The sequence below is a fragment of the Momordica charantia genome (assembly GCF_013281855.1).
Source record: "Momordica charantia cultivar OHB3-1 chromosome 8 unlocalized genomic scaffold, Mcharantia_2.0 BLBB01000008.1, whole genome shotgun sequence".
Lineage (NCBI taxonomy): Eukaryota > Viridiplantae > Streptophyta > Magnoliopsida > Cucurbitales > Cucurbitaceae > Momordica > Momordica charantia.
In genome coordinates this window covers 33392008-33409403 of record NW_028275166.1, presented here as the reverse complement: position 1 = coordinate 33409403, position 17396 = coordinate 33392008, and the positions used below count along the sequence as shown (strand labels likewise).

General features: G+C 33.4%; 2 protein-coding genes across 3 annotated transcripts; both read left to right on the top strand.

The window, feature by feature from the left end:
- The first annotated feature begins 3841 nt into the window (after positions 1-3841).
- On the top strand, positions 3842-6407 carry LOC111013152 (RING/U-box superfamily protein). Of its 2 annotated transcripts, none has more exons than XM_088126846.1 (3): positions 3842-4929; positions 5045-5161; positions 5963-6106. In XM_088126846.1, exons 1-3 carry the CDS (start codon positions 4759-4761, stop codon positions 5969-5971), a joined length of 297 nt encoding a protein of 98 aa, XP_087982972.1. In that variant the 5' UTR covers positions 3842-4758; the 3' UTR covers positions 5972-6106. The 2 variants fall into 2 exon arrangements, with proteins under 2 accessions (XP_087982972.1, XP_022143236.1); XM_022287544.2 differs by having other exon boundaries at positions 3849-4929; positions 5045-5166; positions 5963-6407.
- A 2070-nt stretch (positions 6408-8477) lies between these two features.
- LOC111013023 (110 kDa U5 small nuclear ribonucleoprotein component CLO) lies at positions 8478-16997 on the top strand. The gene is made up of 11 exons (XM_022287344.2): positions 8478-8627; positions 10830-11596; positions 12018-12086; positions 12190-13383; positions 13484-13582; positions 13706-13864; positions 14218-14303; positions 14413-14611; positions 15262-15372; positions 15664-15870; positions 16553-16997. Exons 2-11 carry the CDS (start codon positions 10853-10855, stop codon positions 16649-16651), a joined length of 2967 nt encoding a protein of 988 aa, XP_022143036.1. The 5' UTR covers positions 8478-8627; positions 10830-10852; the 3' UTR covers positions 16652-16997.
- Positions 16998-17396: the final 399 nt, after the last annotated feature.

Sequence of the window (17396 nt, the reverse complement as noted above, 5' to 3'; positions counted from 1 at the left end):
ATAGATTCCTCATGAAAAGAGCATAGTAGATATCTGTTGGTGGTCAAAAATCAAATCAGCACATGTAGACATATTCTCAGCTCAAGACATCACAAATTGACGTCAGAATCCAACACTCGATACCGAGCTGAGGCGAGGAAGATGATCCAAACCGACTTGAGAAGTCTGACCTCAGGCTTGATCGCCGACCTGGGGGCCCGACAGGCATAACCGCATGTCGTAACCAACTAACTGCCCTATCTCCCCCAGCCTACCTATAAAAGGGACATTCCACCAACGAGTCAGGTATGCAATTCTCTCTGAGAATGACCTAAATCTTTTGAGTTCGTATTGATTTCGGCGTCGGAGTGTTTATTCCTTTATGCAGGTTCACTTGCGAGTACCTCGGAGCATCATCCACGTCAGCTCGTCACCGACGTGCGAGTTCGGTTAAAAAAACAGCATCAACAATATCAGTGGAAATGATGGTATTTTTTCAAAAAGTTTGAGTGTCTTTTCTAAAATTTGAAAGACAAAAATATATTTTATTTTTTTACCCAAAATATTTTCAAGAGAAATTAACAGAACAAAGAAACACATCCATGAAAGTAAAGTTTATAAGATTAATTTTCGAAACTAGAATGAAAAATAAAATAGTGATTAAATAGGGCCTAGGTTGTTTTTTCTTTTATAAGTAGATGAAAATGAAAATTAAAGTAGGGGATGTTGGAATGTAAATTTAACCTTTGAAAAAGAAATGTAAGTTTAACATAAAAAGAACAACCTTTTTAACTCCCCCAAATTCAAAAGACAATAGTTGATTTTTTTTTTTTTTTTGACAAGACAATAGTTGAATTATTGTTCCTTTAATTTAGAGAAAAAGAACAACCTTTTTAACTTTCTAAATTTTGAATATGGATTGAGCACTTATAATATTTGATCAATTTTTTAAAACACTATATATATTTACTGTTATTATTTTTGAGTTAGGATATAATTTTAACTAAACACTTCATTATTAACTTAAAAATGATTAAAGTAATTAAAAGATTTATGGTACTTTTATTAAAAAATAATAATAATAATAACTATGATCAAGAATTACTAATGTATTTTAAATTTATTTTCATGAAAAAATAATGATTTGATTGTTAAAAGGAAAACAAAGATAAAATTTTATTTTCAATTTTGGTAATGTGAATTAATTTTCATCATAAATATTTGATTTCATCGAGGTCCGAAGGTAGATAATTTTTATTACAATTTTTAAGTTAATTCACTTACTAATTTTAACAAATTTATTAATTTAATAAAAATTAAGCTTGGTACAAAATTATGTTTAATCAATGCACAAAAAATCAATCATGAGGTAATATTTCTTTAACGATTCTTCAAATAAAAACCAATTAAAGAGTTACCTTAGATTATTGCAACTTAGGTTTAAAATTAACTTTTTCAATTTGAGGTATTTAAGATTTTAAAATTAGAACTAATAGGATTCGCCACGTTTATTTTTATCCCTCATTAAACATATAAGTGGGCTGAACTTTAATACGTTTCATAGAAGCTAACCTAAGTCATGGCATTTATAAATTTATAAAATGAAGTTGACTTTAGCTGGCTAGTAGCTACAAGTTTGGCATTTTTCTATAACCAAAGTCATAATATGGAAGTGATTTCTAACTTTAAATTTTATGTTTAAAAAATTAAACACATTTTCTTTCTAAAATAATAATAATAATAATATTATTATTATATTAATCGTCGTATACAAATCACTAACCCTTACAACCTAAACAAAAAGGAGAAAAAGAATCCTCATATTTTAGTTCTTGAATTTTCAGCCTTGGGTTATCATAGTCTATGTTTCAAAATCGTGCACTTTTGGTCTTTGAATTTTTGAAATAAGTTTAAATGCTAATCCTACTCAATCTTATTCTTATTCTTCCTCTTTTAGTGACCCATAGATAAAGATTTAGGGTTTGATCTTGTTCTAAATCAAATGAATTCAATGAATACTGTTTGACAGAATTATTTTCGAAAACCGTTTTTGAATTCTATAATATAAATAGTGGAAATTCTGAAAACAACCTTAGGTTTTTTAATGTTTTCATATTTTGAATCTAAAACTGTAAAATGCAGAATTATACCTAAAAATATAAAAACTTTGATAAATACACTATTTCAGGTTATAAAATCTTTTTTTTTTTTAAATTAAAACAGGTAAAATATATATTATAAATTATATAATATTGTAAAATACTAATTCTAACATAATTTATAACATCTATGTTAATAAATTAATTAATAATATTTTAGATTAAACTAAATATTTAGTTGGTAACCAATCACATAGATATATTACAAAACATGTGAATTTGTTTTCTAAAGTCGTGGAATTCAATTTTCAAATATGCTACTAAACAACTAAATCTTGCTTTCGATTTATGTTTTTAAGATCTAATCAAGGGAAGGAATAATTTTCTCAAGAACATATATATGATATTCCATTTTCAAATATAAAAATATTCTAAATACAACCGACCATTCACCTTCAGAATAACTTCACCTAAAAAAGGAGAAACACGGCCGATATGGTGAAGGCCAATAATTAGCCAATCAAGTACATTATTATCAAAAAGGTTACGAGCCAAAAAATATAAAAATTGATATGAAAAAAGAGCATATATTATAATCATCAAACATGTTATTATAAAGTTAAAAAAAAAATAATTTTGGTTCCAGTAATTTCAATAAAGTAACGATTTAGCCACTAAACTTTAATCTGTAACGATTTTGTTCTTACCTTCTTAAATTGATAATAATTTAGTTTATGGATTTTAGTATGTATTATTTAATATTTGTAGTTTAAAATTTGTAACGATTTAGTCCGTATCGTATCTTTTTGTTCGTGGTTAAGTTTCTTATATATGTAGATTGATAAATCGATGAGAGACAACTATGTTTATACTACGAAGGCTAAATCGTTATATGACAAAAATCGACATATAATTTTGATGAATTTTTCATGGCGGAGACTACACTTTTACAAATTTTTAACTATAAGAGGCTAAATTATTACATATTAAAGTTCATGAACTAAACTGTTACCGATTAGAAAGTACACAAACTAAATTATTACAAATTAAAGTTCATTGACTAAATGGCTAGTCCAACGAAACTAATCAAAAAAAAAATACATGGATCAAAATGTATTTTTTAAAATAAAAAATAAAAATAAATTGGTTAAATTATAAATACACTCAATAACAAGTTTGAGTTTACTTTAATGGGTCTCATTTGATTTAAAAAGTTTTAATTTTAATCTCTACAATTTGAGCTTAATTTCAAAATTTTCAGTTTATACTATGGTTATAAAAATTTCAATTTACTCCGTATGATTTAGTTAACTTTCACAAATCATCAATAAAATCATTTCTTACCTACTAAAAAATATACTTATTTTCCTCCCAACAGGTGATACAAACAATCAATTTAGAAATACAAGTTTATTACCACATAAATAAAAAACATGTTAAAAACCATAAAATTGAATAGAAATTTAACACGAATCATAACTCAAAAGGACCAAAGACTATAGGAAATAAATAAAAAATAATTAGCTAAATTACAAGTCTAATTAAATAAAAAACCATGATGTCTTAATTTTATGTAAAATTCAAGAAACTAATATAAAGTTTAAAAAAGTTGAGGAATAAATATATAATTTAAGGAATTAGCTAAAATAGAATAAAGACTGAAAATAAAAACAACCCATCATTGTCTTTAGTTTTGGTGGGTTCTGTGAGGTAATGATCAATTTATCACATTATGAGGCACCTGTAAATTTTGCGGGAACCTTCTTCACTCCTTCCTCTCCTCCTTTTTCTCTCACTAATTTTTTTAGAGAGAGAGAATGATTGAGGAAATCGCATTGTACGTTTTACTACTCCCACCTTCAATGGCGGGGACCCGCTTTTGTCTCTTACCTTCATCACTCCCCATTTATACTTTATCCTTATTTTAATTTCCATTTCAGAAGTTTTTCTCCATTTTGTTCTTCACTTCTTTGTGTTCCCCGTTTTTATGTTTCTGGGTTTCTTATTGATTTGCCGGAAATGGGAGATTTCGCCGATTCTGAGCGGTAATCGTTGCCGGGTTTGTTTTCTCTGTTTCTGGTTTAAATTTTGATGAAACTGAGAAACTGTATTGATTTTGAGTTGAAATCGGAGTGGGTTTGGGACATTTTTGCGAGTTCTCTCTGTTTCTTCTCTCTCTCTGTGTTCTTCGTCGTTTTTCTGCTACTGGTTTCTGATTCATGAACCGAGAAACTCCATCGATTCTGAATTGAAATCGGTTTGGGTTTCGGAATTTTAGCAAGTTTTTTCTCTCTATTCTTATTCGTCTTCCTCACTTTTCTGTAACTGGGCTTCTGATTTTGAGTCGAAATCGTCATGGGTTTTGAGTATTAATTGGAGCAAGTTTTTCCCATTTCTCTCTCTGATCTTCATTTTTCTCACTTTTCTATAACTGGGTTCTGATTCTTTTTCTGAAACTGGGAAACTCGATGAATTTTGAGTTGAAATCTTCGTGGGTTTGATTCTCAATTCCAGAAAGTTCTCACCATTTCCCTCTCTGTTCTTCCATTAATCTGCCGAAACTGGAAAGTTTTGCCCATTTTCCGCTCTAATCTTCTTCATCTTCCTCACTTTTCCGCAACTCGGTTCGAATTAAATCATCCAAACCCAAGCAATTTCGTTGATTTGTTTCCTCCGATCAATGGCGGGAATGTTGCCGGGAGTCGAATGCGCGAGAAGGCGGCGGTTCCACCAGAGCATAACCTCGTCGGACTCGCCGTCCACGGCGGCGAAACTGGGATCCACCAGAAGGCCCTCCTTCTGTTTGTACACCAGCAACCGCGATTTCCACCTCACTTCATCTTCTACACAGGTAAAGAAAAAAAATCTACATACAATTAAATTCCATCCACATCCTTGTTCCAATTATCTGTTTGTTTCCTGAGAAAAATCTGGTGAATGATTTTCAAATTTAAACAAAAATTAAGCAACGGAGCTGGTCGAATCAAGCTTTCCAGAACGATAAACTGGGTGAAATTGCGAGAGAAGCCAAAGAGAGGTTGGATGAGAGGTTGAAGACACGCAGAAGACCAGAGACTGAAACTGTAAGGTAATTTCTCCTCGGTGAGCTATTTTTCTCTCTCTCTCTTTTTTGTTTCATTGAGAATTTTATCGATTATCATTAAAAATTAAAAGCGTCTCGCGGATAATAAATAATCTCTATGCTTATGCTTAATATCATAAATAATAGTTACATGTATAAAAAGATTTAAGTACCATTAATTTTTTAAAATAATCATCCAAGTGTTAATTGAATGATTAATGAGAATGTGAGTAATTTTTACGGTTTTGGTCTATGTCAAAATCACTCTCAAAGACACCCTGAGTAAAATTGCACAATTATTTCACAAAATTTTGTAAGGTTTGTCTTTTATTTGGGTATTTAGTCAACTATATTAATATGTTAGGTTGAGTAAAAATTAAAAGGACTATAAGACTAAACTTGTAATTTACTTCAAATATTTTAGGTTAAGCTATTAGTTTAGTCTCTAAATTTTCAAGATTGTTTTTAATGCGTCCTTGAATTTAAAAAAAAAAAATCTAATAAGTTGGTAGATCTTCAACTTTGTGTCAAATACTTATTAGACATAAAACTAAAAGAATGATATTAAGGTATCAATAAGTAGGTATTTCCTGATACTAGAAGAGTACAAATACTTTTTTCGTTTATTGTCAACCATGTTAGTATTGTATTAAAAATAATGTAAGGTCCGGTAACAAATAAAATCATAGTGTGAATAGAGAGAATATAGCACCTCATAGTACTATCTGTTAAAGCACCTAAGCTTAGGTCTGGATTTGATGGAATTTTGAAAGTTTTATAACTTGATATGGTACAATTATAGGAAGAGTAGGAGTAAGAGGGAAGAAGAAGTAAGGTCAAAAGGGTCAGAAAAGGAAGGGGAAATGACAAAAGGCAAAGAAGAAGAGAGAAAGAAGAAGTTGATGAGTTGGGGAAAGTGGAAGGCGTGGGAGCAAAAGGAGTGCGCCGTTTGCCTAGAAGGGTTCAGGGGTGGCGAGCCGGTGGTCCATCTGCCATGCGCCCACAAGTTCCATTCCTCCTGCCTCGTCCCTTGGCTCCAAACCAACTCCCATTGCCCTTCTTGCAGATTCCCCATTTCCGCTCCTTAATATTTATTTCACTCTTTTTTTTCCCTTCTTTAGTTTTAGTTTTAGTAATCTCTTTGTTTTATTTCGGTCTTTTTTTGTATCTAAACTTTTGAGTATTTTACCACGGTCGAATTTTAATACTTCTTCTTGATTGGTTACGTAAGTATTTTCTATTGACTATCTTTGTGTTCTTTACAAATATATATATATATATATATATATATTAAAAATTGTTGTCAAATTTTTAGTGGTGGTTTTTCTTACTATGAACACCAATTAGAAGGTAAACTATATTTTGATTTCTCAACTATTGTTTATTGTTTTGTTTTATTGGAAAACCATTTCAATTATCGTTCTTAATTTTTCATCAATCATTTTGGATCCGTTTGATAACCATTTTAATTTTAGTTTTATGTTTTTAAAAAAATTATGCTAGTTTACTCCTACTTTCTTTATTATGTTTTAATTTATAAACAACGTGTGAACTCTTAGTCAAATTTTAAAAATAAATACACAGGTGAAAGTAGTGTTTGCAAGCTTAAATTTAAAAACACGAAATCAAAACAAAATGATTATCAAATTAGACCTAACAATGATTTAAATTTTTATTTGGAAATCTAAATTTTAACGTACCTAAACATCTAGTGATCTGGTAAGATTAACTAAATAGATTGTCTTTCTTTCCAATATTTTGAAATATTGATGATGAGTCTTTATGCAAACAATTATTGAAATTTAAATGACAAAGAATAAAATTTTATAGACTCAAATAAGATTAAAACTTTTTTCTTTGGGGTAAATTTAAATCTAAACTATGTGGAATAGTTCCAAATAGTAACTCGACAATAACATTATTAACATATGGTATGATTAAGAAATATGTCTTCTTTTTTTTTCTTGAGACAACAAGAAATGTGTCTTGTGCTAGCGTACTATAGTTTAACTAGTTAGAATACTCGGGGAAACATATAAAAAATAAATGCTTATGTGAATCAAATCCGATCTCAAAGTTTAAAAGATATAAAATTTTAGAAACTGATGATTCAAACTAAATGGAACCGGATCAGTTTGGGCTGATTCAGTTGATCAGCTTTACAGCGATTTAATTCATTATATAATCCAAAATAGAACATGTAGATCATTAAGGAACATTATTAGACCACTTTAATAATTTATTGGATTAGAATAAACAAAAACTCATCATTTACATCTCAATGCTCTTTTTATTCATTACCATTTTGACACTGATTTATTCATTATTGATGTTACACTCCAGTACATGAAATTTAAATGAGATTACATGATTTTTATAACCTAGTTGAACAAATGGTGAAAAAACTGAATTACGTTTATCATTATTTGCTTTTTTTTTCTCCTTCGCTTTCGGAGTTTGTTTATTGTTTCTCATTTTCAATTTATTGTTTCGAGTTTTCCAATTTTGAGAAATAAAAAAAATCCGTATTTGATAATTAGTTCAATTGGTTAAAACACTCCTTTTTCAATAAAAAGACCACCAAAGAATCGAACCAAACTGAACTATATGGTTTGATTATCTGAAAAGAAAAGGATTCATCAATTTGTAAAATGATAGAAATCAAATAATGTTGATTTGGTTTGGGACATTGGGTAAAAGACACTAGGGTGATAAAAAAAGCATTACCACTCTAGCTCAAAAAGAATATGTATTTATATTTATAGTATTAGGTTTAAAATTTTTAAAAATGATATAAATTGCAAATTTGTACAATCACATACCAAGGAAAAGTCATTTTTTGAAACAATTGGAAGTAATGAGATTTGTATAAATACATATTTATTTTATGTCATTTAGTATAATTTTTTCTTAAAAAAACAAAATAAAGTGACAAATCAGAATTAATGATACAGTATTTGGTCGGTCCAATTTTATTTTCCTAAAAAATAATTTAAAAGGTGAAAATAATAAAATTAATAAAAAAATATTTGTGTCTTTAATAAAAAAGAAGGGAAAAATATTTTAACAAATAATAGGGATTTGAAAATTTGAAACTGTTTTAATTTTATAAAAATTTTGAATTTTAAAACTGAATTTCAACTCATCTAATATCTTCTCTCAGTTTTTTCCACTCTCTCTCCTCTTTAACCACTCCTCCTTATCCCCTCAAACCGATGTTATTTCAAGTAAGGCCCAATAAAAAAAGTTTTATTCAGCAGCCCAACATTTCTAAATATCTCTTACCCAGACCCCCACCGGGCCATGCTTATCGATTACCCTAATCCAGAACCCGACCCGACCCATAACTCAGACCAATAACTTCGAAATTGTTCAATAAACCCTGTCCCTCCCTCTTCTTCTTCGGAGGATTTAGTATTCGGTTTGCGAACCATAGCTGCTCGAGAGAAGCTTTCTCTGTAACTGAGGTAAGTTTCACTGATGCTCTATCTTTTTTCGACTCCGAACACGCGTAGTTTCAAAGGCTGAGTGTCAATACTTTCAATTTCTTCTGACGTGTGGTAATCGTACTTGTATTTGCTTGAACCCCGGTTTGTTTGCTCTTGTTACTTCTTTCTTTTTTGAGCTACTGGAGCTATAACGAACTGAGAATATTTTGAATAATGGGGAAATATGAGACCCCATTTCACTTTGTCTTTCAGTTTTGAAAGGAGAAATTAAATCCTGTTCAAATTGCATAGGTTTAGTTGCAATCATACGCAATTATGATATTCGTTCTTGATGATGGTAGAGTGTCGGTTTGAATTTTGGCTTCATTCGGAGGTCTAGAAAGTTTTATGGGTGTTTCGATTGGAAAATAGTGTCGTAACAAGTGCAGCTTATATTTCAAACTGCATCTGCTTATTTATTGACAAAACATAACCATTTTTACTTTATAGCTGATTTGGGGGGGGAATAAAATGAGTGCGAGAAAGAAAGAAAGAGTGCCTAGTTGGACAATCATCTATTTGCTTTTAGTTTTCCTAACTTTTATGTTGCTTGAGCTTGATACAATTAAGAACTTTGGGATGAGCACTTAGGAAGTTGTATTGTGATTTAGTGACGTGAAGGAACTTGACAAAAGTAGAATTGGGTGAGCTTAATTATTATTATTGTAGGTTCTGGAATATAGACAGAGTGGGGAGGGGAATTATGAGAGATCATGGACCTTACACCCGCTCGAACATTTTTCAGTGTAGTCACTATTTTATGACCTAATGGATGTTGAGAGGGTCTTAGAACGGGAGTTCTTTTAGGAGGTTGGAAACGTGGACAACATGGGTTTGTGTATAGTGTATTCAACACATATGAAAGGCTACAACATAGGCATCTCTTGATGATTTTGTGCCCCTCCTAGGTCCTTCCTTTGCTTTGAATAAAGTCAAGCAATGAGATCTTATCTTCAACTTTTCATTTTGTTAGAAGTGTTGTTCCTTGTTACAGATTTTAGTCTCTCTTGGGCTTTCCATCAATCTTTAGAAGAGAATCTTCTCCAATTGCTTTATCTTATCTCCTAAAGGGTAAATCAAATCATCTATAGCTCAGTACTTTGTGCTTACCTCTTAAAGAACAAGGCCAAGAATCTCTGAGTCACTGTAGCAATCCTTAATTTGGAGTCTTCGTTAATGTTCAATGATCAATTAAATGGACCGGTAGAAGTTTTTTACCCAGCCCAGATTCTTTCTTCTTGTTCCTATTGGGTTTCTAGAAATGGGTTGTGCTCTAGGAAACACGGACACTTATTTTTGGGCGAAGTATCTGTGTAGGACACGTGTCCGACATGGATGCGCCCGGACACGTGTCAGACACGCATTTTGGCGTGTCTGATTTTTTTTTCTTTTCAAATCGGACACAACTGAGACACAGCCTAGGAAGTTTTCTGGGCCCAAATAAAAAGGCCTAAGGCCCATGAGTAATTTAAAAAAAAACAAATAAATGATAAAAGCCTAATACCCACCCACGATAACAAAAACACACCACCCCTCTCCCACGAAGCCAACGCTGCTGCACGCGTTCTTGCCGCCGCCGCCACCAACGCCCCTGCCTCTGTTTTTCTTTTCTTTTTTTTTTTTTTTGTCTGAGGTAAACTCTAATAAAAACAATCCTCTTTTACGTCCCTTCTTTGTTTTGTCACTGTATTGGTCGAGCTTTGTTTTGTAACTTTGTTTGAAGGATGTAATTGACTTCATATTTATGCATTTTATTTTATTGTATTTAGCATTTTTTGTGTTAAATTTACATACATCCTAAAAAAATATTAAAAAAAAAATTAACGTATCCCCAATGTGTCCATGTCCTAATTTTTTAGGAATTGACGTATCGCCATGTCCTATCGTGTCCGTGTCCTTATCTGTGCTTCTTAACTTGTGCCTTTAGCAGCTATACTATTACTCACAGTGTAGTTAATATTAAAGTGGTGTGGGTTGTTGTATGTAACTTCAGCCTGATTAATATTGTGTTACATGATTTCACCATATCCATGAAAAGTGTTTCTCATATCTAAAAAAAAGGAAAGTTGTGTGCTTCTTGATAATTTACTTTTTAAATGTAAAAAGTTAATATATAAATCCCAGCCTGTGTGGTGACTGCATTATTGGAATATTAAACTACTTTCTTATGTAAAATTTCAGCTTTGACTTCGAGAATACTAAGCATGGATGATAGCTTGTATGATGAATTTGGAAACTACATAGGACCAGAAATTGAGTCGGACAAGGATAGTGACATAGAAGATGAAGATGAAGACCTTATGGAGAAGCCTGACAAAGATGAAGGTGCATCAGATGGTGAAGATGTAATTGGTGCTTCAAATGGTTGGATTACAACGTCTAATGATGTTGGTATGGACAACCAGATTGTCCTTGCTGAGGACAAAAAGTATTATCCAACTGCAGAAGAGGTTTATGGCGATGATGTTGAAACATTGGTTATGGATGAAGATGAACTACCTCTAGAACAACCAATTATTAAGCCTGTTAGAAATATAAAGTTTGAGGTTGGGGTGAAAGATTCTAGGACGTATGTTTCAAACCAATTTCTGGTAGGTCTCATGTCCAATCCATCTTTGGTCCGCAACGTTGCACTTGTAGGCCACTTGCATCATGGAAAGACTGTCTTCATGGATATGTTGGTCGAGCAAACACATCACATGTCAACATTCGATATTAAAGGAGAGAAACATCTGAGGTACACGGATACGAGGATTGATGAGCAGGAGAGAGGAATATCGATTAAGGCAGTTCCTATGTCACTAGTGCTCGAGGATGGCAATTCGAAATCATACCTTTGCAATATAATGGACACCCCTGGCCATACAAATTTTTCTGATGAAATGACTGCTGCTCTTAGGCTTGCTGATGGTGCAGTATTGATTGTAGATGCTGCTGAGGGAGTAATGGTTAGTAAATCAGTCTTGATTTTTTTTTCTTCTTTTGTGCAGCTTTATATGAAAACTTTTATATTCTTCACATAATCAATAGTTGCCAATGAGCTAGCAGACTTCTTTTTGTCTTCTTAGTTTGGTGGTTTAAACAGAAAGTTTATTTCAAATTTGTTTTTGACTTTGGCCTGGAGCACCTCATTTTTGCATCAGTGGAAGAGGAAATGGTTAATGCTCTTTGCGTAGATTATGGGTTGGGGCAATCATTTTACTGGAGAATTTAACCATATAAAGAATATAGATTGTTCCATCTGCCTCCCCTGGAGTTTTTATTAATATTGTCGAATTACCGATATTCTTCTCTCATCTGTTGGAGAGGGTGGTAAAAATGGGATAAATGCTTAAATGTACTAATTAGGATGTACTCTGCAATGTACAGGTCAATACAGAGAGGGCTATACGCCATGCAATTCAAGAGCGATTGCCCATTGTTGTTGTAATTAATAAGGTTAGCCTATTGGATTCCTTTTATGTTCTGATCAGATTTTTCAAAGCTGGATCCCTGCAGACACCACATATTTATTTTATACTAATACAGAATTTGTATCTAGGTTGACAGGTTGATTACAGAGCTCAAATTGCCCCCAAGGGATGCTTACTATAAATTAAGGCATACGCTAGAGGTTATTAATAACCATATAACTGCTGCTTCGTCTACTGCTGGAAATGTCCAAGTTATCGACCCAGCAGCTGGAAATGTGTGTTTTGCAAGTGCTACAGCAGGATGGTCGTTTACTTTGCAATCATTTGCAAAATTATATGTGAAACTCCATGGAATCCCATTTGATGCTGATAGGTTTGCATCTCGTCTTTGGGGAGATTATTATTATCATTCTGATAGCCGAGGTTTTAAGAAAAAACAGCCTGCAAGTGGAGGGGAAAGGTCATTTGTCCAATTTGTACTAGAGCCGCTATACAAAATATATAGTCAGGTTATTGGCGAACATAGGAAAAGTGTTGAGACAACTCTTGCAGAGCTTGGCGTTACTCTTAGCAATGCAGCTTACAAGTTGAATGTCAGGCCATTGCTGAGACTGGCTTGTAGTTCAGTTTTCGGTGGAGCTTCAGGATTCACTGACATGCTTGTTAAGCACATACCTTCTCCCAGAGATGCTTCTTCTCGGAAGGTTGATCAAATTTATACTGGGCCTAAAGACTCTGTGATTTACAAAGCAATGAAAGAGTGTGATCCTTCTGGGCCTTTAATGGTGAATGTGACTAAACTGTATCCCAAGTCAGACTGCAGTGTTTTTGATGCGTTTGGAAGGGTTTATAGTGGTAAGATTCAAACAGGACAGGCGGTACGGGTGTTGGGTGAAGGCTATTCACCAGAGGATGAGGAAGATATGACCATAAAGGAAGTGACAAAACTATGGCTTTACCAAGCTCGAGACAGGGTTCCCGTTGCGGAGGCTCCTCCGGGATCTTGGGTTCTCATTGAAGGAGTGGATGCATCTATTATGAAAACTGCAACTCTGTCTAATGTAGATTATGATGAGGATGTCTACATTTTCCGACCACTTCAATTCAATACTCTTCCAGTGGTGAAAACAGCTACAGAGCCTCTAAATCCAAGTGAGTTACCAAAGATGGTGGAGGGTCTTCGGAAGATCAGCAAAAGCTATCCTCTGGCAATCACCAAAGTTGAGGAATCTGGTGAGCATACCATTTTAGGTACTGGAGAGCTGTACTTGGATTCAATTATGAAGGATCTTAGAGAGCTCTATTCTGAAGTAGAAGTCAAGGTATCTTTTTACTCAATTGTTCATATCTTGTTGTTCCACGTTTTCTCTCTTTGTTCTTGTCTGATGGATATCATTTCCCTTTATGTTTCTCATTATATAGGTAGCCGATCCTGTTGTCTCATTTTGTGAAACAGTTGTAGAGTCTTCCTCAATGAAATGCTTTGCTGAGACTCCTAACAAGAAGAATAAAATAACCATGGTAGGAATTTTAAAAATTTTCTGTTTTTGTTTATTCCTCTCTCTCTACACTGTTCTTGTTAATTCTGGAATTATTAAATTCATGGAATGTAATGTGGTAATTAGAAAATATTTCTTTTTTAAGATTGCCGAGCCATTGGAGAGAGGTCTTGCTGAAGACATTGAGAATGGTGTAGTAAGCCTTGATTGGTCTAGAAAGAAACTCGGAGATTTCTTCCAGACAAAGTATGAGTGGGATTTGCTTGCTGCAAGATCCATATGGGCATTTGGCCCAGATAAGCAGGTATTTTTGTAGCTACTCAAATATATAAGATCCTTTAAACGTGCTCATAAGTCGATGCTTATTTATAGGAGGGTGAAACTTTCACTTTTACAAGTAACTGCAGATTAAATTTATTTTAAGTATCATTTTCCATACTTGTCCTTTTAGTCATATTTCTGGAACTTGGCACGTGATAACTCCAACAAGCGTAATTGTAAAGGATTTTGGGTTCAATCAAGTTGTCATAGGATGAAATTTATTTCTGCCCCCCACAGGCTAACATGTTCTGCAATATAAATATTTAAAAATATGATAGCCAGTATGTGAATCACTTCAACTTTTTCTTGGTGTTAAAACTTCAAATGAAATTTCAGGGACCTAACATTCTATTAGATGACACACTCTCTTCTGAGGTAGACAAGAATTTGTTGAATGCCGTCAAGGATTCCATCGTCCAAGGGTAAAACTATCTTGATGTCTCTCTCTATTTTTGTTTGGTCCGGGAGGCTGAGCCTTTTCTTTACTAGCTCTTTGTCATCTCATGTAAAAAATATATATATATTAAACAGGTTTCAATGGGGTGCTAGAGAAGGACCACTTTGTGATGAACCCATTAGAAATGTAAAGTTCAAAATTGTAGATGCAAGAATTGCACCTGAGCCATTGCATCGTGGGTCTGGTCAGATCATTCCCACAGCTCGACGTGTGGCCTATTCATCTTTTCTTATGGCAACCCCACGGCTTATGGAACCAGTATACTACATCGAGGTAAATCTTCTTTTATACCACCAAACAATGGGTGTATATTTCTTTTTCTTTTCCTATTCATTGGAGATGAGGACCGGCCTTCTTAGTGTGTGTTTTGGGTGCGTTTGAGATAAATCTTGTATTGAAACTTCAATAAAAAGTGAAGTACTTGTTATTTGATTCTAGTAATTGAAAACTTTAATCCAGTATCTTGTAATAGAAAAAGGTTGGTGAAATAAAATGTGTACAAAGAAGTTAGAGTGTCTACTGTCTAGAAAGCAGAGGTTAGTATAGTATTTATTGTGAGAGATTAAAGATACATATATGTATATTTTTCTTTTGATAACCGAGAGTCGGAATTTTGCTCCCCTATACCTGAGGCACCGACGCTTGGCTCAAGGTCCAGATGCAAGAGACATGGTATTAAACTCACCCAAAGGTTTAAACTTGGGACCTCTAAATTGGTATGATAAAAAAATCCTAATTCCTTCCAACAGGTCGCACCTTGGAGGCTAGATTAAAGATACATATTATTACTAGCTTTTTAAAAAATACTTTGACTTTTAAAAATATACTTCTAAATTAATAGCCAAATGTAAACCTTTTATATCAACATTAGCCGTAAAACTTCTATTGATGTTTTGAGTAAATATTTTATTATTTTGTTGCAGATACAAACACCGATTGATTGTGTCTCTGCAATCTATACTGTCCTATCTCGAAGGCGTGGACATGTTACTGCTGATGTTGCTCAACCAGGGACTCCATCTTACATCGTCAAGGTTTAGAGACTAAAATTACTTCCTCTTATCTCAAGGATTTTTATAATTACCTTAAACATGTTGGATTTCTTCGTCTTAACTGTACTGTAGTCTGTAATGCAACTGCTGCATTAAGTGAAATCACCGAACAATAATAATTGCTCTCTATGGTCAAGACACCTTTGTTCATTTACCTGTCATAGACATTAGATGGACAGTGGGGTTTTATTTTCACGAGTAAATTTTAGTATATAAGATACGATGTAATAAGATGTACTCGATCGCTTATTTTTATCTCTTACTACTTTTCAGGCATTTTTACCTGTTATAGAATCTTTTGGCTTTGAGACGGACTTGCGGTATCATACGCAAGGCCAAGCTTTCTGTCTCTCTGTGTTTGACCATTGGGCCATCGTTCCTGGTGATCCACTTGACAAGAGCATTGTTTTACGGCCTCTCGAGCCAGCACCGATTCAACATCTTGCTCGTGAATTCATGGTGAAGACAAGGCGTAGAAAGGTAAGACCTGATATCTTATTTTGCATATCTATATTTAGTAGCTCTTTGCACAATCAACGAACTCCAAAACTTTAAGTTCATAATCCTCATGGGTTGGCCCATTGATCCAAAGGGGCCAAGGAAATTCAAAAAGAATTGGAATGAGTTTAAACCTCATGGTGGCCACCACGTAGGATTTAATATTTTACATGTTTTCTCGACAACCAGATGTAGTAGGGTCAAGTAGTTGTCCCGTGAGATTAGTCAAGGTGCACATAAGCTGGACCCGACACTCACGGATATTAAAAAAAAATTGAAGTTCATGTTGCTTTTGGAATTATTGCCTGAAGATAGTTCTAACGCCACGGTTTTATTTTTTGAATTTCTTTTTTTCGCGTCATTGTCTAGAAAGATGTATCATTGAAGAAGATGCATCATATTTCATAAAATTCCGTGGAAAAAAATTGTGTTGGTTATATATCAAGTCTTGACCAAAAAAATCAAATTTATCAGATGTGTTGATGATAAAGGCATACATGTTCTCCAATTAATGAATCTTTGCCTGACTTCATTGCGCCTCAGAGAACCGAACTTTTTTTTCCCCCCTACTGTCTTGCTCATCATAATGGAAAATTTTGTATAACATTAAAAAAGAAAAAACTGACTTCTGTGCTTAATATGTCAACTGTACTGGGATATACAGGGAATGAGCGAGGATGTAAGCATAAACAAATTCTTCGACGAGGCCATGATGGTTGAGTTGGCTCAGCAAGCGGCCGATCTTCATCAACAAATGATGTAATTGAAGCTCAGGTTGGTTGATGCAGTCAAAGAATATTGTCCCAGTTGTAGTTTTGGTTGTTTGCCTGATTTGTTGGTGAACCGAAGTGTTGTACTTGTACCATAGTTTTTTCTCTTCACTTTTTCTCCACCATCCTCCCTTGAAACACCCCTCATTTATATTAGGAGGGAGGCAGGGCTGAGATTTGCTAATTTCTAGGGGATGTTGAAGCTGAATACATGTCCATGTTTTAGGAATTTTTACATTGATAACCTTGTAATGCGAAATCAGGAAACAAGTTGCAGTTGAAAGGAAAGAATGAGAACTAATCTTCCTTATTCTTGAAGATAAGTTTTTTTTTTGCAAAGGAATTCTTGAAGATAAGTTAGTGATATGATTCATGACCTGTGAATCTTACATCCAATCAAAAATCAGATTTTTGATATTGAGAGATTCCTCTTGAAAATATGAAGGATCATATTTTGACTGGTGAAAGCGATTTGATTTGGGTCGGTTTTTCGACATCGGGTTTGGTCTGTATAAACCCAATGTCAATTTGGTTTCTTCAAAAAAATTGAAAATTGACTGTAACGATGAACTTATTGATTGATTTTGGCAATAGTTGATTTTGCCAATTATATCAGTATGGAAATGATCGGAAAGAATGGACAAGAGAAGATTGAAGTGTGTGGAATTTTAGTAAATAAAAATCATTCTAAAAATCTGTTTTATTTCAATTTAAAAACAATGGTAGTAACGTACAACA